At 38.3% G+C, this 22,883-nt stretch overlaps 2 protein-coding genes and 1 long non-coding RNA gene across 12 annotated transcripts; 1 reads left to right on the top strand and 2 right to left on the bottom strand.

The window, feature by feature from the left end:
- Positions 1-1,396: 1,396 nt before the first annotated feature.
- LOC148803722 (uncharacterized) lies at positions 1,397-9,980 on the top strand. Its single transcript, XR_016079437.1, has 2 exons — positions 1,397-1,774; positions 9,640-9,980. It is a non-coding gene; the product is annotated as an uncharacterized LOC148803722 (long non-coding RNA).
- On the bottom strand, positions 1,890-9,750 carry LOC148803723 (heme oxygenase 1, chloroplastic-like). Of its 3 annotated transcripts, none has more exons than XM_088893004.1 (3): positions 9,614-9,750; positions 5,557-5,664; positions 1,890-5,383 (listed from the first exon to the last, which is right to left on the bottom strand). In XM_088893004.1, exons 1-3 carry the CDS (start codon positions 9,704-9,706, stop codon positions 5,291-5,293), a joined length of 294 nt encoding a protein of 97 aa, XP_088749130.1. In that variant the 5' UTR covers positions 9,707-9,750; the 3' UTR covers positions 1,890-5,290. The 3 variants fall into 3 exon arrangements, with proteins under 3 accessions (XP_088749130.1, XP_088749126.1, XP_088749134.1); XM_088893000.1 differs by having other exon boundaries at positions 6,224-9,644; XM_088893008.1 differs by having other exon boundaries at positions 7,758-9,644.
- LOC104590966 (uncharacterized) lies at positions 9,330-13,808 on the bottom strand. Of its 8 annotated transcripts, none has more exons than XM_088892991.1 (5): positions 13,135-13,805; positions 12,681-12,868; positions 12,261-12,456; positions 11,983-12,096; positions 9,330-10,646 (listed from the first exon to the last, which is right to left on the bottom strand). In XM_088892991.1, the coding sequence occupies exons 1-3, from the start codon at positions 13,293-13,295 to the stop codon at positions 12,449-12,451; spliced, it is 357 nt and encodes a 118-aa protein (XP_088749117.1). In that variant the 5' UTR covers positions 13,296-13,805; the 3' UTR covers positions 9,330-10,646; positions 11,983-12,096; positions 12,261-12,448. The 8 variants fall into 8 exon arrangements, with proteins under 8 accessions (XP_088749117.1, XP_088749122.1, XP_088749110.1 ...); XM_088892996.1 differs by having other exon boundaries at positions 9,330-10,026; XM_088892984.1 differs by lacking the exons at positions 11,983-12,096; positions 12,261-12,456 and having other exon boundaries at positions 9,330-9,854; positions 9,950-10,026; positions 13,135-13,808.
- Between the last annotated feature and the right edge of the window lie 9,075 nt (positions 13,809-22,883).

Here is a 22,883-nt window from a genome sequence, read left to right as displayed (position 1 = left end):
AGTTTAAGGGTATTACACAGAAACATACCATAATAACACGAATCAAATATGTACTTTATTCATTTACATTAAATGTCATAAGGTACATCATTCAGATTGGAGCTAAGGGCATACACTGTCTAACAATTTCAACCCAAAACACCTTTGTTTACCTCTCCATTACACCATGATTCTATTTTGAGGCTCCAGATTAACTGAATCAAGCCTTTTCCAGATTTGCTCGATCAGAACTCATTTGGACCAATCTAACCCGCCAATTAGTCCAAAACCCCCAAATACTTCACCTTACCAATTTTCACCAAAAATACCCCCCATTTACCCTCAATCATACCAAGGTTCCATTTCAAGGCTCCAGATTGACCGAATCCTAAGCCCTTCCAATTTGAGCTCATTTGACCCGATTTGACCTTACTAATCACCTTAGACTACCCAAAAACCCTACCATGAGAAGTTTCATCCAAAACAGACCAAGTTTGCCCCTTGATCGCACCTAGATTAGTCGTATCAAACCTTTTCTAAATCTGCCCAATCTAGGCCCAGTTGGTCTAATCTGACCCCACCAATTGACCCAAAACGTACAAAAACCCCTTCTTTCAAAATTACCAAAAGTACGCTTCATTTGCCACTTCATCCAATGACCAAAATACCCTTGACCAAGTTACTTAAATTACCTCTTTGTCCAATTCCCAAAATACCCTTCTTCCAAAATTACCAAAATACCCCTTCTTTCAAAATTACTAAAATACCCTTCATTTGCCTCCTTCACCCAGATGACCAAGATACCCTTGATGAGGTTACCTAAATTACCCCTTTGACCAATTACCAAAATACCCCTTCTTTCAAAATTACCAAAACACCCTTCATTTGCCCCTTCACCCAATTGACCAAAATACCCTTGACCAGGTTACCCAAACTACCCCTGTAACCAATTCCCAAAATACCCTCTGACCTAATTACCAAAATATCCCTCCTTCCAAAATTACCAAAATACCCCTTCTTTTAAAATTACTGAAATACCCTTCATTTGCCCCCTTCACCCAAATGATCAAAATACCCCTGACCAGGTTACCCAAATTACCCCTTTAACCAATTCCCAAAATACCCTCTGACCTAATTACCAAAATATCCCTCCTTCCAAAATTACCAAAATACCCCTTCTTTTAAAATTACTGAAATACCCTTCATTTGCCCCCTTCACCCAAATGATCAAAATACCCTTGACCAGGTTACCCAAATTACCCCTTTAACCAATTCCCAAAATACCCTCTGACCTAATTACTAAAATACCCCCAAACCCTAGCTTACCTACAAAAAACCCCCTTTCTCTTAGTTTTTGTTTAGAAACCCCCTTCCTTCCCATTATAAATAGGAAGCACTATTCCTAACAAAGGGGGTCGAAGGAGAGAAGCTGGAAAGGGGGTTTCACTCTCTCGCCATTTTCCTTTGGGAAGCCTGAAGGCTACCGAATGGAGAGTCGAGAGAGAGCTCTAAGAGAAGAAAAATAGAGAGGGCCCATGAGAGAGAAAGAGAGCTAGGAAGGAGAGAAGAAAATAGAGAGGGATGGACGAAGGTCTCAAGAGAGGAGAGAAGACTGTGAGAGAGCTCTGAAAGAAGAAAAAGCAATCGAAGGTTATCTCAGTCCTCATCAAATTTGAAGAGAAAAAGCTACTTCCAGCAAAGCCCAAACAAATGTTCCACTGCTAAAGAGAGTTCATCGAGAGGCTGAGTTTTCCACATTCTTTGCATCATCGTTTCTCATTTCATGCCATAAGAGGTATAGTTCGATTACCTCATATCTGCATTTAGACTTTCGACTGTAGCTCTAGTCATGCATTCTCCATTTATTTGCTAGTCATCCCTCGGTTATTATTTGTAGTTGTTGTTCTTGCTTCTTTCTTCTTGTTTTTTTTTTTTGTTTTTGAGGCTTGGGGGTTCCCTGGAGTTTGAGAGGTTTATGCTTTCTCTCTTTTCAAAACCATTCAGTTGAGTCCGAAGGTGGGGGCTCTAATAGAAAAAGGGTGAGGAAACAATTTCTTATCTTTTTGCTCAGGCCCCTGTGTCCAAAAGGGGATTGGTCTGGGAATGCAGAAGAGAGCACTCTTTCGAGCCATTATATGGTCCGAGTCTCCGATACAGCTTCTACGGGAGTAGGGATTATGGTGTTCACACTAACCAGAGAGAGGGGTGCCCAACCCCTTCCCTCTCTCTATCTCATCTTACCCATGTTTGTCTACCTTGTCTGGGTCGAATGGTATGGAGTCACCATTAAATTCAAGTTTATTTTTGAAATCCAATCCTGGGAGACCCATCACTCCCAGCTATCTGTTTTGAAGGGTGGCGACTCCATACATTCGGCCATGAAGTGAACTGCCGGAGGTGTTTTCCTAACGTTCACACCCATGAAGAGACAAAACTAAATGCCAAACTGCAGAAAATTGAAAGGAAAGTAATTAAAAAACAACTCACCTGTATTACTTAACAAAGTAAAATCTATAGAATCATTTTTGAATAATCAAGAAGCAAGGTAACTACCTTCTAAAATAGCATTTGCTCTAAGTTGACGCTTCAACTGTTAGGTTACAAAGGAATTAATCCTCATGACAAGCCATGTGATGAAGTATTGTCACTTGCGAGGTTCTTTCACAGTGAAAGGCTTCCTAGTTAAGCTGACTCTTTCCTGGTTGGGCACTACTCTGGGTGGGATTCTTTGAGTCAAAACCCACTTGTAATTAGAATCATGAATGATATTGAAAAAAAAAGGCCATTAGGTCACCTGTCCCTAGTATTTGGAATCCTAAGAGGGGTGTACTGGATGTGGAGTGGACACAATTTCGGGCATAGCATCTGTGAATCTGCTACTCACAAAGAGCATTTTTCCATGAATGACAAGACAGATGTTCGGGATGTGTGGCCGTAATGGCTTGTGGGAAGGGTTGTTGGTAGCATTTATGAGCTCTTTTTTTTTAAGCCAAGTCAGCCTTTTGGCCTTTCCCAGTAAAGGAAGTAGGTTATTCAACAGAAATACATTCTAGAATTGGGTTTGAAAAGTAGAGGTATCTCAGAGATTTACCTAAACTTTTTGCTTGGAAAGTTTTTTGTTTTTTTTTTTTTTTCTGTGGAGGGCACGAAGAAACTGATTACCATCTTAGGATTAAAAATGTCTTTGCAATAATAGCTGGGATAGAAAGCTAATAAAACGTTAAGCATCTCCATATTCAGAACTCTTTAAACACATTAAGAGGACCCTCAAAGATCATTACATCTCCATACACATCAAGAGGAGAATAAGACAAGTACTTAGGAAAACTAACTCTTTAAACACATTCGGCTAATGAGAACTATCAAGTAAGACATCTATACTCAGAACAATGGAAGACCAACTAGAAGAAGCAGGCCTTGAGTAGTCCCTAATAGTATTTGATATATATCTGAAAAGAAAAGCTGATTAAACACGACCCAGTTCACTCAATTGGAAAGGTATTTTAGTGCTTTTAGGTACAGTAATCTTGGAAAATTATAGCTGAGAATCCAGAAATATTGGGCTCGTTGGGCCAAGTCCAAGCTTAGTGTGCGATCCATGTTTAGATTTGGTTGGAACTTAATTTAAATCTATTAATCATATTTGGGTCAGATTCAGGTTGAGCCTCTGGTTCCTGCATCCAAGGTCAAACCAAGCCCGAGCCCACCATATTATACTCAGTCCTTACAATACCATTTTGTTATCTAACGACTTTCTCTGGAGTTAACATTTTGTCAAGAATATATTGCTGGGTTGTTTTGTATCTATGTTATATGACCCCTCAAGCTTTTAAGGTGATAAATAATGAGATCATTTTGGGTGAGAGATTATTTACTGAAGGATCTATGACAAAAGATTTTGTTTCAACAAGATCATGGTGTGTCCTTTTGATCTTTTGTATTTTTCCAAGTGAAATTTCAACTTGATATTAAATGGATTAATACCTAGGCTGCACTGTAGTTTCAGATGTCATTGCAATAGTTTGACAATGGTTGCTTATATCTTCCTAACCGTCCTATTCTAAAGATGCTTGAAGATACCTGAAATTGCTGAAACTGCTAAGCAGCATGAATGCAACAATGCAACTGAGTAGAACTAGTAGTGAAGTGTCATTATAACTGTCATTAGGGGTGTAAACGGATCGAATTCGAATCGGATCAGTAATATCCGATATCTGAATTCGCTTCGATATCCAACGGATATTAAAAATTAATATTCAAATTTGAATCCAATTAAATATTCGAATATTCAATTCGATTCAAATTCGATTAATTAATTATTTTAGATAATTAATAAATATATAAAATAAATATTTTATTGATATAAAGTATATAAATCTATAAATTATTTATATAACTAAATTATTATATATAATATATAATTATATAATATTTTTTATATTATATATAAGAATTAAATAATTGGTCAAATTCGGATAAATTGAATCAGGTCATATCCGAATTCGAATCCAATTAACTATCTGGTATGAATAGGATATCCAAATTCGACCGATTAAATATTCAAATTATCCGAATTCGATTCGATTATGTCGAATATCGAATTTTTGAATACCGTTTACACCCCTAGCTGTCATAGGTCAAAAGGATACCACTCAGCTCTTAATTCTCATTATCTGAGTGTCCCAAACCCATCATCTACCTTAATTTAAATATCAGTTTCATGCCTGCATATACCCTAATACCCATCACAGATCTGTTGGTGAGTCTATCTAGATTGTATCAGGATGTTGTAAATCCGTAAGTTAACAATTACTTTACCTTATTCTTTCACTCTACTAGGCCTTCAAGGAGAGCTTGAGTCTTTGCTTCCGTTGTGTCATCTACCTTGTAAGGACCACTAAGAACCCAAGCCAAGTTACCATTAGATCTGCACAAAAGGCCTCCAGTTGCAGCTTCAGATGAACCCTCTATAGTCTTCCTGAAACTTCCATCCAAGTTCATGATATACTACTCACTGGAATGCATTAATTGATTGGACACAAATGCTTTGGAACACTGGAACATGCAGCTTTTTACAGAAACAATTGATCATTAATGGGTAGAGTTGAACATGCCAAGCCCAGATACAGAAACAGTGGGCTCAGTGCGATTCTTCAGTGAAAATTTAAAATGCTTAACTAGTTAAATCATGCCAACCAGAAACCTCACATGCTACTAGGTCAGTCAGATCAAATGACTGAATACTAAAGCTTGCGCCATCATATTACATGCACATAATCCTGATAGCAGAAATGTTGAATGGATTTGCAGATCATGATAATATCAAATGCAGGATCTCTCCAGAGTACTGAAACGATCTTTCAGTTTCTTCCAAACAATGGTTTTTCTCTTCTCCAGACCAGCCCTGAGTAAAACCAGGAACATTTGGTAAATATATAGACTAGAGCTAGAATTGTATGTAACTTGTATATATATTTGCTCTAAATAACATGTATGGTTTGTTAGTATAAAAATTTCCCAACTATAACATACAAAGGTAATTGACTGAAAAATAAAGGATGGTAACAAAGAACTTACCTCAGCAACTTTGTTGAGCTTCTCTCTCACATTCTGCAAAAGCTCAGAAAGATCACCATCCCACTTGTATAATTCCCACTCCTTGTTGTTGAGTATCTTCTCAGCGACCTAAAAAGAGAATGGATGAAAAAGAGTTTATTACAAGGACATATAATCTTGGATGCATATTTTTTATCTATTATCTACAGACCAAAAAAAGGTCTTTGAAGGGTCAATATGAGAGGGAAGGAAAACAGAAAGTTATAGAAGTTAATCTGTTACATAGCTGCCAGCATGAAGGCTGCAGCTACTCATCCAGATGGGTGAAATGTCTGATCCAAAACATTTATCTCACAAGGGGCCCCAGGTCAACCAACCATATAGTTTCCTTCCACATCAGCATCAGGCTGCCATGTTTTTCACCCTCTCCAGTAAATAATAGCAATCAAGAATTTTGAACTTATTACCTTATTAGTAGTATGGGACTATGGGTGAAGATAAGCAACTCCTTTTGCAAGTGGCAAAGGGTTATAGGACCAAGGCATGCCAAAATGGAATGAGGGGGTGTGGAGAAACAGGAAACCCATTTTGGATAGCCACCTCAGTGTGTCAAACCATGGAGAAGAGTATGATTACATGCATGCATGCTTGATCAGGGTTTGGTACATTTTCAATTCATGATCATTACCTTTTTACCTATCATTCTCCCCCCAGCAGTGTGAGCAAAGTAGACATTGTAAAAGTGACAAAGTGTTAGACAGTTGTATGCCTTAGCTTCAATCAGAATTATGTACATTATGAATTTATTGTAAATGAAAAATGTACTCATTTGATTCATGTTCCTGTTGTGTGTTTCTGTGTAAAACCCTTAAATTGGACACTTAATGAGACTTGTGTTAGTTTGGAATGTTCACAGCCATTGGGTAAGTCTGGGGAGATTTATCCTGCCAAGGCTGACACTGGTGTGCGGCCAACTGTTGGGGTGACTTGTCTCAGCTACCAGGGTGAGACCCGAAGCACATGTAGTGTAGGATTAATAGAACCTTTGAACCGGACCAGATTTCCAGTATTGCCCTGGACCTTGGAGATAGATGGGCAAAACTGGAAAGTTACACCTAACCCCTATACTCGATTATGATACTACACTATATGTCGGATTGAGCTATCTTTGATGTACCAATCAGTGAGATCCTTAGTGGGGGTCAAAACCTGGGTATGTTGGGACAGTCCGATAATTCATCTGAGTGGGTGATCATAGTGACAGGATCAGCCCCTTTGTCGGACAAAGGTAATGATTGGGGATGCACTATCTCTGATGGAAACCAAGACTATCGGCAGTTGATTTCAATTGTTGAGATTTTGTTTTGTAAAATATATTTATATATATATATATATATATATATATATATATATATATGTTATAGTTTCGAAATGATTTGCAAAAGGTTTTAATTCCCGGGATCCATGTAAGCGGAGAGTGCAACACTGTTCCTTTCAGTCGAGGGAGAGGTCCTCCCTTGTCGGGCAGTATTTGATCATTATGGGCTGAGAGGTTAAGTGTAAGACCATTGAGGATAATACCTGATGGGCTAATCTTGCATCTGCCCACAATCCTTGGGTGTTACAAGGTGGCTTGGCCCAGGGACCACTTAGGGTAAGTGTTGGGCCCATAGAGCCCATAAGATGGGTTTCAGGGGGTGCACTGTCCTTAACTGTGTATTCGGCCAGGCCTTGTAAAAAAGGCTGGGCTGAACCCATGTGGCTGATGTGTAGATCAATGTTTGGGTCCCATGCCATACAAGGGCCCAACTGGGCAGCAGTTTGGAAGGCTAAGTGAGTACATAACCTTAAATGGGCCTTAAGCCCATTTCGAATTGGGCTGATTTGATCAGTCAATTAAAAATGGGTGAATTCTGATATGGATCAGCTAATAGGATTGGGCCTAGACTCTATCCACTTAGAGAGTCCAAGATCTAAATGAGATTTAGATCTGGAAGCCTCCTAATTAGATTAGGAGATGGCTGATCTGATCTGCAGATAAGGGTTATCCCTTATCACTTAAAGGGACTTATAATCCAAATATGATTTGGATTAGCAACTCCTAATGGGATTAGGAGCTGATCCCTTTAAGATTATGAAAGAAAGAAAGGGGCGAAAACAGTTAGTGATTGATGTTCAATTTTCTTCAGAGCTGAAAATCACAACAAGAGAGATTTTTGCACCTTGCGAATTCTCTCTTGCTGCCTCCTTCCTGCCGCCGCCATCACCTTCAGTTCGATCTCCAGTTCTTGGGAGAAATCAAGATCTGATCTTGATTTCAATCTTTTGGGAAAATATTGGTTGGAGCTGTGCTCACAAGGCGTCCAATTGATTTTTGCGAAGGGTCAAGTTCTTTTGGAAGAACATTACTGATTCTGTTCCATCCTGCACTGTGCCATCTTCAGTGGGAGCAGATTTTGGATCATTCCTTGGGCGTGAACACTTCCATTGGAAGATATTGCTTCTCTGTATCAAGTTCATCCTCCTTCCTACTCCTTTTGGTTCAGATCTGGTTTGGTTCTTGATTCAAGATTCAAGATTGATAATTGAAAAACATGTTTTTCTAAAATAGGGAATTCGATTCCCTGCAAAGATGGGAGAAATTTTTGAAATTCGCTCAATCCATTCCGCAATACTTGGGCGCCCATGTGATGGATATCCCATCCCTTCACAAAGGAATGCTTGGGGATCCTTCTCTGATAAGTCTTTAAGATAGCAAGCATAAGAGACCCCAGGAGGTGATGGTTCTGGAATGACATGGCCTTGCTTGAACCACTCCAAATCTTTAGCCAATTTCTCTAACCTTTCCAAACCAGTATTTCTAAACTCAGCATCTACAACCAAGCATTGAGAAGATTGATTTTTGCTTAAAATCACTAAATAGAAAGACTAATAAACAAAATTCACAAACATTTAGATTTAATCTATTTCTAGAACTAGGAACTAGAATGCCTCCTTACTGTTAAGATTAATTCCATGCATGCACTAGGCATCATCATTCACCCAGGCTTGACCTGCACAGCAAGATGCAACTCCTGTGTGGAATTTTGACTGTTGGAGATAATGTTCATTTCTAAATTTTTTGAGGGACATAGTTCACCTAGTAAAACCTAATTTCCTTATCGCCCCTCTAGATCTATCCAACCACAACCACCTATTTCACAGTTCTCCTGAGATCAATATGCTTCACAATGACACAATCTGAGAAAATCTTCATGAAACCAATTCAGGAATAGCTTAATTTGGAACTTGCTTCCAAAACTGGTCCATGTCACTTGAGTTTTCAATAATTAACCATGATCCAGATCATAAAATCAAAATGAGTATTTGGCAAAGGTCCAAATTTAAACGTTTAGTTATACATTCAGAGAAAAATCTTTGATGTGCAGCTACCAACTTTTGCATACAAGTTCAAAAACTGAAAAAAAAAAAAACCTTCATCATGGTGTACCTTTATTGACTGCATATCTATTTAAACATTAAGAAGATATTCTATTTCTAAATCATTCAGAAACAATGAAAAGCTCATCAAATTGACCTCAAAACTACATCTATTTAAGTAACACCCATTATATAACAAATGTCTCATGCTATTGAAGAGGTTGAATCTTTTCAGAACAACCTATAAACTCCCAAGTTGAATTTCATTTTCACTGTTTTCTTCAAATATCCCTACCGGTTAGATTGCAAAATTGTAATTTATGTTTTCTAACGTCTTCCGAATATTAAATTCCCAAGAAAAAGTTCAAACTTGGTAGAGCTCAATTGATGGCCAATAGATTCTCAAAGTGATCATCAACATATCAAGTTATACTATACACAAGAAGTGAAACAGTGAGGGAATGGCCGTTCCCTCCCCTCCCTCCCTTGGGAATGAAATCCCATTCCTGTTGATTTAAATTCCCATTCCCATTCCTGTCTGAACCACACAAACTATGGGAATTGACCATTTTGGTTCCAGTTCCGGAGGATTTCGATTATGATTCCATTAACGGTTGCAAACCAAACGGACCCTTAATCAATTGGAAGGTGTATGTACTTCAAAATCTGTTTGGTAAACTGCAGGAGGTGTGACTAAAATTTGGCCCCATGAGATCGCGGTGAAGAAATAGCTCGAGCAGTTCTGAATCATTTCTGTCCATTAAAGCAAAGATAATAGCTCGAGCAGCATCTTCAATGCATGACGCAACAGAAATAAAGCCCAATGAGATCGTGGTGAAGAAAATCACATCAACTGAAGATTTTGCATCTCCCAGAATTGGAGATGATTTTCTTCTTATCTGTTAATAAAATAAAGTAAGCTTCAAATGGAACTGCATATGTAATTCATTAAAATTGTAAAAAACAATAAACACTTCAACATATGTTCTGATACATTATCATAACGAGCAAAAGCTTACTATCAACTGAAGATTTTGCATCTCCCAGAATTGGAGATGATTTCCTTCTTATCTGTTAATAAAATAAAGTAAGCTTCAAATGGAACTGCATATGTAATTCATTAAAATTGTAAAAAACAATAAACACTAAAACATATGTTCTGATACATTACCATAACGAGCAAAAGCCTACTAAATAGAGCATGCGTAACCATTCAATTAGTTTTGAGTCGCAAAAACTTCAATAACAAATAATATTCTTGGCGGAAAGGTGTTTAGTAGATGTACAGCAAAATCCCCTAGAATCATATTCCAACCCATTTGTGATAAAGAATTGGCCTAACAGTTTGTTAATCTGCTTCTAATAGTTTAGGAACCAGGCCTTGAAAACGCTTTTATGAAACAAAATGTCACTCTAAGGGTGAAAACTGAGATACTTCCCCTGCTATTCTGGCTGTACGTCCCTCTTTTTTTGTAGGTTTGTACACCTTAGATTCCAGTCAAGACCTTCATTGAGTGCCTCAGAAATGTTAGCTCTATGCTGAGACCTGGTCCTGGTACAAGCAGCACACACCTTCCTCTACTATCATGAATCACCCCTAAAAAACCAACTCCTCTGATCAAGCACTTGCCCAAAAAGCTCCATTCTATAGGTATATACAATCCATCTAATCATCCCTCCACATCTTCAACCTACCAATTAAATATGAAGTTGCATCAAGATTTTAAAATTGAATACAAATATTTGTAGTTGTAAGTCTTTGGACACCAACAAAGTAACAAGTCACTATATCGCCTAGAGAGGCCAAAAGCAAGGATCAAGTTTTTCCCAGCATATCAGCCCACATTGGTTGATACATATTGTATTTGTGACCCATTGATATGTAAAATACTAAGTGTTTTGGGTTTGACCTATTTCAGGGGGTAGACAGGCCTTATACCGAACCCCCTGAACAGGTTTGAAAAAAAAAACAAAATATAATATAAAGCATCTCAGGGTAAAGATGGATATGCCCCATCTAGCATATCTGGCTATATCAATATTTAGAACCTTGGCTAAAAATACATGTCGCCTCACTGCATTGATGACACTAGTAAGAACTAACAACTTTTACTATATTTGTTTGACCATACAGTATAGCATGATGTGTATGAAAGTACATAGACTTAAAATTCACAACAGAGAGTTGAAGCTTCCACAACCCATAATATTGCTTTCTTCCCATAAGAATAAAGCAGCTTCATCCTCCTAAACAGCTAAAGACCTAGCAGCTACAAGTTCCAGAAGTAAAACAAGAACAAAGAAATTGGTGTTGCTTTGGTAGTATGACAAGTAGAAGAAACTTGGGAAGAATAGGAGGGCTCCCCATTGGTGGTACAAATATACTTGCTGATTTCCAGATATTGCAAGTATTGCTTGTTGAGGTGGGATTATGTGGAGTTTACATCATTCCTTTGATTTGGTTCCAGGATTGACATTGCCAAATTACCTACTTTTGTCCCTTCTTGTCACACATAAGTGGTCTGGCCTCTTTCTGAAACTTTTAGTAACTGTCCATTACAATCCTTGTCATTGTTGTCATTCACTACAATATTTTACTCACCCAATCTCTTCCTACATTTTGTCACCTTGTAACAGAACTTGTATATGATAGCACTGTGACTTTAAATTGCAGTATTTAAAAGTTAAAACTGGATCTCTTGGTCTATTCTTGAGAAAGCTATTTCTTCAAGGAGTTCAAGTCTTGTCATGTTGCTTGCAATGAAGTTAAGAAACAAGTGGTATACTAAAAAGAAATAATTGCTACATAACTAATTTGCATGCTGTTTCACTTTTTAAATTTTATAAAAAAAGCAGTTAGTAAATTTGCTTAAGCATGGTTTTAGTGTTCTACATTGGAAAGTAAAAATAAAGGAATTTATTTGTTTAGAAAATACAAGTCATATAATATACAGTTTAAAAATGATAAAAATCAAGAAGGACGTGGCATAAACCAAAAGAATGGTCAGGATAAGGAAATTGACAAACCATCTAAAGAGGCTTGCAGGGAAAGAACTCGGGAAATTCAATTTCTTAAGGGTTTAGAAAACATCATCAGCATTGATTGTTTGTCACTTTGATTCTTTACATATCTAATTTGCGCTGCAAGGGAACATTATTCAAGGGAAGTTAGCATTGTTGCAAACTAAAGAGGGGAAATCAGTTAAATATCAAGAACTAACTAATTTAACAATATGAAGAACTGCAAAAGGAAAAATAAATGAAAGGAAAATGTATAAGAAGAAAGAATGGCTTCAAGTCTCCACATTTTCGTACGCAAGTAGCATTGCCAGACATATTATGGATATGTCCAAGAGCATTTATGGGTCACACTTATAAGATCTTCAAGTTCTGAAATGAACAATGTTACGGGGCCGTGCCGGTTAGCCCCGTGACACTGCTACTGATTTCCCAAATAACAGTCATAATCCATCCACAATAACGAAATCTGCTCCTAATCATCTGAAATAAAGATACTATTAAAAATTAACACAAAAGAAATGCAACCCGAAGTAAAAGCTAATTCAGGAAACCCCGAAAAAGATTATTTGACAATTTCCCCGACCAAATATTATTTGACAAGCGTTGATTTTAATTGGAATCCCAGCCCCAAAAATAAATAAAATAAAATAAAAAAAAAACAGAGAAAGAGGGAGGGCGGAAAAAGATTTGAAAGTAAGTCTTACGTAGCAGAGAGGTAGTGAACGAAGATCCTGGCGCTCTCGGACAAATCAAGGAGAGCATCTTTGTGGACATTGATTTCGTCTTGATCGGACGAACGAGCGAGTTCATCCTTCGCAACTCTGCGCACGATAGCCTTCGACAGCTCTTCCTCCTCTGATGCAGCTTTCGCAATCTTTTCCTCTCTTCTCCTCTAAGACACCAAAATGATTTCCCAAATAACAGTCATAATCCATCCACAATAACAAAATCTGCTCCTAATCATCTGAAATAAAGATACAATTGAAAGTTGACAGAAAAGAAATGCCGCTAATTCAGGAAACCCTAAAAAAGATTCAAGACAAGACAATTTCCCCGACGTAATATTATTTGACGAGCGTTGATTTTAATTGGAATCCCAGCTCCAAAAAAACACAGAGAAAGAGGGAGGGCGGAAAAAGATTTGGAAGCAAGTCTTACGTCGAAATGAACGAAGATCCTGGCGCTCTCGGAGAAAGCGAGGAAAGCATCTTTGTGGCATTGATTTCGTCTTGATTGGACGGACCAGCGAGTTTATCCTTCACAACCCTGCGCACGATAGCCTTCGGCAGTTCTTCAACCTCTGATGCAGCTTTCGCCATCTTTTCCTCTCTTCTGCTCTAAGACACCAAAATGTCCTTTCCTTCAAGCCTTCAAGACCAAAACCGTTGCTCGTTGCAACAAATATTTGCTGCTGCCTTGACTGTACTTCCTCAGTTTTCTTGTTCCCTTCGTATTTTGTCACAATCCATTCGGCAGTTCTTCAACCTCTGATGCAGCTTTCGCCATCTTTTCCTCTCTTCTGCTCTAAGACACCAAAATGTCCTTTCCTTCAAGCCTTCAAGACCAAAACCGTTGCTCGTTGCAACAAATATTTGCTGCTGCCTTGACTGTACTTCCTCAGTTTTCTTGTTCCCTTCGTATTTTGTCACAATCCAGACCAGACCCAATCTTCCTTCGATTTCACCTCGGCTCTTCATCGTTTCGGTCCGAAGCCTTAAAAAGTGGTAAATGAGATCAAGATCGAATCCAATACGATATGGAATAGATCTCTCTTAACGGTCAAATTGTTTTCTTTTCCTTTTTGCTCGGTTCTGTTACATTTTTCCTCATGCCAGTTCCTAGTTTCGGTTACAATTTTGTTTTTAATGATTTAACAAATTAATTGGCTGGGTCGATTGGATTGGGTCAAGGTGGCTTTGGGTTCAACCGGCCCACTTATATATTTTTTTTAAATGGGTCACATTAATGGGTTGATGGGTTGAACGAGTTGGGATAAAGCTCAACCCAAACCCACCCAATTGCCCCCCCTTCATGTAAAGGAAAAAAAAAGGCTAAGAACATCCTTGTATAATACAAAATATTAATAAGATAAAAATTAAAAAAATTGATAGCATTCAATCAAGGTTTTTAAAATTCGATGAGATAGGGAATCGTTCTAGGGGACTGGTTCCCAGGTCGAACAGTCCAACCATCCGGTTTGAATGGATGACCAGTTCTGATTTAAAAAAAAAATGACCAAAAAATCATCGTTCATGTCAATGGTTTGACTGCCCAAGTGAGTAGGTCACTGAATAATAAATCAATGGTTTTTGGCTAAAAAACGATTTTAGGGTGAAACGGAACCAATTACCCGATGACCGAACTAGTTGGCCCGTTTTGACAAAACAATAAAAAAATTAAAAAAATTGAAAAATAGTCTAAACCATTCAAACGGTTCGAATAGTTAACTGGCCGGTTCAGCGGTTTGCTGACCAAAATCAACGGTTTTGGGGAAAAACTGAACCGGTCAGGTGACCAATTCCTGGTTTTTCCAGTCCGGTCCGATTTTGAAAACCATGTAATAAAGCTATGGTGTTTTTTCCGTATGATATTAGGTTGTAACTTTTAAAGGTTAAAAACTAATGAATTTATTAATGGTTTTCTAATTGGGTTAACCGGTTGATTGGTTTGTATTTTTTACCTGCTGGTTTTTTGAATTTATAATATATTATAATTAAATATACTAGCGGAGGGGTCCTACTTCGCAAGGGTTGGAATGGAATTGTACATTAAAAAAGATAATTCCATTAAGACAATGGTTTTTTAATAAGAAACTTACAATTATAGGCACTCAAGTCTTAAAACTCATATAAAGACTTAAAAGAGATTATCATGTGCTCGTTTTTTAAATATTGCTTCAACAAAACATCTCATACAAAAGAATACGATCATACAATGATAGTTTTGAGTTCTACTTCATAGTTGTCCTTTGTTTCACATCGAAAACTCCCAGTTGACCTGGGCGGTATGACCGTTCAGCCCGGGAACCGTCCAGACAACCAGTTCCATTTTACCCCAAACCCAGTCCTTGGCCAAAAATCGTTGAATCAGTCAACGACCAATTGACGCATATGGTCGAACCATCAACCCATCGACCCATTCAACGGTTTTTGGCCATTTTTATTTTTAAGTTTTGTTGTCAAAATGGGCCATCCATTTGAACCAGACAATCGAACCATCGACCTGGAAACCAGTGGCCAGAACAATTCTGTTTCCGGGTCATTTTTTTCTATATGTCAATAATTAGACAAAATAACTTTGTAGTCATAGTCATGGGAAGGGTGAACATTGCAAGGGATTCCAAAACCTTTCCACAAATCCAAAGTGACCTTAAACACAAAAAAAATTGGCGGTAAATCCACAAAACTGAAAAAATCAAGGGAAAAAAATCAGAACATCGAGTCCAAAGTTCTGTTTTGAATCAGAGCTAAACATACATGCAATCAAAGAAAGAGATAAAGCAGATTGTCTTGTACGAAAACTAAAAAAAAACATTACAAAAGAAAACCTAAAGAAAAAACTAAATGAAAGAAATAAAATGGTGGTAAACCCTAGACCGTTTTGGAGGATCTTAAAGAAGAAGACCAAACACAAAAAAAAGCAGTAAAATGAAAAAAAAAGGAACATACCACACACACTCGAACTGTCGGGCATTTTGGCACAGGAACCGTCCAGGCAACCGGTTCCATTTTACCCCAATCCTAGTCCCTGGCAAAAAACCGTTGAATCAGTCAACCACCCATTGACTCGAGAGGTCGAACCGTCGACCTGTTGACACATTCAATGATTTTTGGCCGTTTTTTAATTTTTTTAATTGGGAACTGTCCAGGCAACTAGTTCTGTTTTATCACAACCCGGGTCTCTGGCCAAAAACCGTTGAATCGGTCAATGACCCATTGACCCAGGTAGTCAAACCATTGACCCGTTGACCCGTTCAATGGTTTTTGGTTGTTTTTTTTTTATTTTTTAATTTTGCTGTCAGAATGGGCCATCCATTCGAACTAGACAATCGAATTGTCAACCCGAAAACCGATGGCCAAAACAGTTCCATTTTTGGGTCGTATGAATTACACGCTCAAATGACATAACACGTATGATATTGCTTAATGGACCTCACACACTCATTTTTTTGCCTGTAATTTTTATTGTCAGAATGGGCCATCCATTTTTTTTTATTTATTTTTTAATTGGGAACCATCCAGGCAACCGGTTCTGTTTTACCCCAATCCCGGTCCCTAGCCAAAAACTATTGAATTGATCAATGACCCAATGACCCGAGCGGTTGAATCATCAACCCGTTGACCCGTTCAATGGTTTTTAGCCATTTTTTTTTATTTTTTAAAGTTTTATTGTCAGAACGAGCCGTTCATTTGAACCAGATGGTTGAACCGTTGATCCGAAAACCGGTGGCTAGAATGGTTCCATTTTTGGGCCATATGAGTCATACGTTTGATTGACATAATACGTATGGTACTGCTTAATGGACCTCACACACTCAATTTTTTGCTTATAATTTTTGTTGTCGGAATTGGTTGTTCGTTCAAATCGGATGGTCGAACCGTAGACTCGAAAATCGATGGTCAGAACGGTTCCATAATTTTTTGTTGTCAGAACGGACCATCCATTCGAACCGGTGGCCAAAACAATTTCATTTTCGGGTTGTATGAGTCACACGCTTGAATGACATATCACGTATGATACTACTTAATGGACCTCACACACTCAATTTTTTGCCTGCAATTTTTGTTGTCAGAGTGAGCCGTCTGTTCGAATTGGACAATTAAACCATTGACCCGAAAACCGATGGTCAAAAGTTTCATAATTTTTTGCTTGTAAATTTTTGTTGTCAGAACAGGTCATCCATTCAAACCAGACAGCCGAACCATCGGTTGTCAAAACGACCATGATTTTTGTTGTTGGAACTAGTCGTCCATTCGAACCGTCGACCAGAAAACCGATGGTCAAAATGGTTCCATCATTTTTTGCTTGTAATTTTTTGTTGTCAAAACGGGTCGTCCATTCCAACCGGACAGTCGAATCGTCGACCTAAAAACCGATGGCCAGAACAACTTTGTTTTCAGGTCGTATGAGTCACACGCTTGAATGACATATCACGTATGATACTACTTAAAGGACCTCACACACTCAATTTTTTGCCTGTAATTTTTGTTGTTAGAGCGGACTGTCCGTTTGAACCGGACGGTTGAACCGTCGACCAAATACCAATGGTTAGAATAGTTCCATAATTCTTTGCTTGTAAATTTTTTGTTGTTAGAACGGGCCATTGTACGAACCAAACGGTCGAATTGTCGATTGTCAAAACAGGCCATCCATTAGAGCCGAATGGTTAAATTGTCGACTCAAAAACCGGATGATCGAACCTTATATATATAAGATAATTATATAATATAAATATTAGAAATATATATAATATATTTTATTCTAGGTTATAAAAATATTAGATATACTTGTCAGTTCGGTTAATTGGATTTCTTGATTCAGTTTCATTGGTTCAATTCTGATTTCAGTTTTCAGTTTTTGATGAGCACCCCTAATCCCATCCGAGCCATCATTTTGATGGGACCCTATCACCTCTATCGCCAAATTCCAATTATGTTCAATTCATTGTCTAAACTACCAAAAAAAATCAATATTTTAAAAGTCAATTAGGAGGTTGACCCAGTAGTTTGTCTAAGTGACAGTTCACTGGTCCAACTATCTGGGCTGAATAGTAGGGGTGCAAACGGATTGGATCGGATTCGAATTAGGGTATATTTAAATTCGATCCGACACTGTTAATTGCAGATCAAATCCGAATGGATCTAATAAATATGAATCTAAATTCAAATCCGCTGAAGAAATTAGATATTCAAATCTGACCTGATCCGATTTGATTCTTTTTAAAAATTAATAAATTATTAAAAGAAAATAAAATATAACAATTTAAATAAAGAAAAACAAATTCTACAAGTATCTTTTCAACTATTTTCGTCATATATATATATGCATGCTTTTTTATAAAAAATAAATAATATAACAAACTTACAAAAATACAATATAAATAATATGAGTAAATTGCATATATGTACCATGTACTCTAGGGATAGTTAGAGGTGTAAATTGGGTCATGTCGTCCATGGCCCGGCCCAACACGATGGTTCAGGCCGTGTTGGGCTTGGGGTTTTAGGTCAACAGGCCGGGCCACCATAGCCTGCATTATCATGTCGTGCCACTTGTGGCCCACGAGCTAGCACAGCTCGGCACGACATGGCCCATCTATATATTTTATATATAAATATATAATATTTATATACTTTATATATACTATATATAATATAGTATATATTATATAAAATTATAATTATATAATAATATATAGTATATAATATATTAATAAAATAAATATGTTTTTTTTTCAATTTTTAAAATAAATAACTTTGGCTCGGTGCACAACTCGACTTGGCGCAATGCTCAGCAAACAGACCAGCTCGGCCCATGGCACAGGCCCACACGGGCTTGGGCTGTGGGTCGTGTCGGGCCGACCCCCCAAGTTATCCCAAGGGAGGATGGCACAACCCATTTTACACTTCTTGGAGTGATAAATAAGTACCCCGAACTTTCAATTGCAATACTTGAGTACATTGAATTCTTAGAAATAGACACATAAGTCCATCCGTTAGCATTCCATCAATTAAACATTACATAATGCCAAAACTACAACCATTTTTTGCTCATCGTTTATTGCCAAACGATGTGTTGTTGTACCCCATTCATCATTCATGACACAGTTCTCTGTTGCGCTTCCGCAATCTCGCAGCGAAACAACGGTATAAACATCCAGTCTTGGGTGTTTCCGACTAGTCTCTGATAGCTTGACCCTACAACAACAGTGCTTCAAAAGTTCAGCTTTGGGCCTTGCCAACTTTAAAATTAACTCTTCTTTGCTGGAGATGAAAACAGAGACATTGGAGACCGCTCTCTGTCTTTAAATCGACTTCCACAGACGACTTTGTACCTTTTGGATGGAAGTGAGCTTTTGCTCGTGATCCATGGCCCTGGTATCATTGCTGGCCCGCTGCTATATCATAGCTTCTCTGGACAACCCAATACAGAGGCAGTTCGATCAGATAGCACTGACCAAGGACATATTGGACAGTCTGAAAACTATGTACGAAGAGCAAAATCGTTCTACTCGACAGAAAGTCTTGAAGCAGTTCATGACCGCTCAAATGACCAAGGGCCAGCAAGTGCATGACCATTGTCTTCGGATGATGGGATACATAAACGAGCTGGAAGCCCTAGGGTCCGGGCTGGACCATGTCACCAAGGTAGACGCCATTATGAATTCTTTACCTCCATTCTACAATCAGTTTATCATGAATTATAACATGAATAAGCTGAACGTCAACTTACAAGAGCTCAACAACATGTTGCAACAAGCTGAGGAACTGATTCGTAAGGATGAGCCCGTGGCCATGCTTATGGAAGCTGGCAAGCGTGGCAAGAAGAGGAGGTCGAAGAAGAAGCCTTAGAAAAAGGGCAACAAATCCAAGAAACAGAAGAAGGGAGACTTGGCATGTGGCCTAGCTCAAGCATGACCCTTTACCACGCCAGCCCCTTGCCCAAGCTGAGTGAGCTACCCCGTTGCCTCTAGATGGGTGTGTTCCGGTCCAAGCAGTTGCCTATCATTATGGCACACAGGTGCCTGTCATCATCGGCATACAGGAGACCCTTCACATCGGTGCCAAGTCACCTCATCGGCGCACGATCGCCTTGCATTATGGTTGTCCCCCTTTAGCACGTAAGCGGCGCCTCCCATGGACCAGTCTGAGCCAGAAGAGTGCCCCAACCATTGGACTTGAGGTCATTATCCGGTGCTACTGACTTTGGTGGACAGGGCATCCGATGCCTGTCACCATTGTCACCAGACCGACCACTGGAGAAGGAACTGCCCTGCTTACTTGGAATCCAAGAAAGGTAATCCTGAATCCTGTGTCATAGAAACCAATTTGTTGGTTACTTCTGCTTCCTGGTGTATTGACTTTGGGGCTTCGACTCATGCATGTAACACATTGCAGGGTTTTAGAATAAGCAGAAGACTGAGTGAGGGAGAGGTGACGCTCTTCTTGGGAACTTCTGCAAGCGTTACAGCTGCGGCCATCAGAACCGTAGAATTATTTTTTAGAGAATGATCACTGATGAGAGTAGAATTTATCATATTTTTATCCCCAATTATTCTGTCTTTTATACTGAATTAGCACCTAATTGAACTCATATTTCTGTTTAGGGCATGAAAGAAAGCATCAGGAGCAAAGAAAGACAAATCAGATGATTTTTCATAGTTTCGGCACTGTTTAGTAATTTGGGCCTAACTCGCGTATCCACACTCCGATTGGGCCGATTCAAGACTCACTGGAAAGATAAGAGAAAAATTCACAACTTTTATGTTTTGGGCTTTTGCAGATTCGATATGCATCAAAGTCAAATCCGGGCCCAAAGTTGCGGCAAATTCGTAGGAAGGCCCAATCCGCAACTGAAGCCCAACTTGTAGAAAAGCCTGGCAGCAGCCCAATTCGCAGAGGAGGTCTAATACTCCAAGAATAAGAAACTGAGAAGAGTCCTTCCAGATCTAACTTATTGATGTAATCTTAGAAAGATAAAAGGATTGAGTTCATTAGATAAAGAGATAAGAGTATAATTAGAATAGGACTTGTAAGATAAACTTCAAGAGGAAGTAGAAGACCACTCCCTCCCCTTAAGCTATATAAAGGAGGGGAAGGACCAGCTTTAGGCATCACTCAATCTCTGGAGGGGATCACGAATTGCATTGAGCTATCAGTCAAGAGAGGAGAAAAGAAGTCAAGAAAGAGAGGAAAGGAGATCAAGAATTCAAGAAATCTCAAGAAGAAGGTGGCGACAAGAAGAGGAGATCTCAGCACCATGAACGAATTCAAGAGTTCTTTCTTTCCCTTTGTTTGCTTTAATTCTCTTATCATAAACTGATTTATTTCTTGCTAGGGCTGAGGAAAGCCTAATTATGTTAATGAATATATTTTTATCTTTTGATTTGTCCAAGATTGTGATTTTCATATAGTCTATGAATTATTGTGCTTAATGCAATTAAGAACCTGTCCACCTCTTAATTGATTTGAGTTATGTGAATGAATCGAGAGAGGAATTCACATAATCGACTGAATAATTCATATTGTGAATTGAATGGTATATAGAGATATATATACATGATTCATCTGAATTTCATGGTCTTCTTGGACTTAATGCACTCCCTTCTTGAGAGTTCTACTCGAGAGATCGAAGGGCTACCTAATGGCCGTAGATTTAGTATATCTCGAGAGAGAATATTAAATAAAATTGGAAAGACTTCAGCTTATGAGAATGACAATTAATCTTGGTAAATCGAACCCATAAATATTCATTACATTGGTTAGGTGAACCAAAAGCCCTAGCGATTCCATCATTTGCAGATTTGATTAGTGATCACCTTCGCTTTTATTTTCTTATGCTAATTTTTATTCTCAATAGTCCTTGCTCAATTCTGAATTTCGGTTGCCCAAATAATTAGGGAAGACTATGGTTCTAATACTTATTTTGTTAAATCCTCGTGAGAACGATAAGTAGTGCATTTTGTACTTAAAGATTGTCTTTATGTACAAAATTTAAGAAGAAATTTGATTTCTGTCTCAAAACTGTGTTTTAATGGATATTCTGTTTTCTTTAGTAATACGATTACTATTAAAAGAAACAACAAATTCATCGCAGACGGGGAACTGGAGAACGATCTCTATGTTCTACATCATTCTCTAGAAACCAACATAGATGAAACTACGTTGGTTAACGTTCCCAAGAGAACTCATGATACCGTTAGTCCCACGTGCCTGTGGCATTACCGTCTTGGCCATTTCGGTATTGACCGAATCACAAGGTTGGTAAAGGATGGTCTTTTGAATTTTCTAACTGTAGAAAATCTTCCCACCTGTGAGCCTTGCCTTCGTGGTAAGATGACAAAACGGCCATTCGGCGACAAACCTGAAAGATGTACGGGCACGCTTGACCTCATACATAGTGATGTGTGTAGGCCCCTGAATGTTAGGAGTCGTAACCAACATGTATACTTCATCACCTTCACCGATGATTATTCGCAGTATGGTTACTGATGAGAGTAGAAATTATCATATTTTTATCCCCAATTATTATGCCTTTTATACCAAATTAGCATCTAATTGGACTCATATTTCTATTCAGGGCATTAAAGAAGGCAGTAGAAGCAAAGAAAGACAAATCGGATGATTTTTCACAGTTTTGACATTGTTCAGTAATCTGGACCTAACTCGCATATCCGAACTCCGAATGGGCTGATTCAAGATCCACTGGAAAGATAAGAGAAAAAGCCACAACTTTCATGTTTTTGGATTTCACAGATTTGGCCTGAATCGAAGTCAAATCCGGGCCCAAAGTTGCGGCGAATTCATAGGAAGGCCCAATCCGCAACTGAAGCCCAACTTGCAGAAAAGCCTGGCTGAAGTCCAATTTGTAGAGGAGGTCTAATACGAATCCAAGAACAAGAAACTGAGAAGAGTCCTTCTAGATCTAAATTCTTGATGTAATCTTAGAAAAATAAGAGGATTGAGTTCATTAGATAAAAATATAAGATTAGAATTAGGATAGGACTTTCTATTCTTGTAAAGATCAACTTCAAGAGGAAGTAGAAGACCACCCCCTCCCCTTTAAGCTATATAAAGGAGGGGGTGAACAAGCTTTAAGCATCACACAATCACTCAATCTTGGGTTGAATCAAGAAGAAATGAGCAATCAGTCAAGAAAGGATCAAGAACTCAAGAAACTTCAAGAAG

Source organism: Nelumbo nucifera, chromosome 1 (assembly GCF_055504915.1).
Source record: "Nelumbo nucifera cultivar China Antique chromosome 1, China Antique-T2T, whole genome shotgun sequence".
Lineage (NCBI taxonomy): Eukaryota > Viridiplantae > Streptophyta > Magnoliopsida > Proteales > Nelumbonaceae > Nelumbo > Nelumbo nucifera.
Note: the sequence above shows the minus strand (reverse complement) of the source record. Positions and strands in the feature narration are given on the sequence as shown.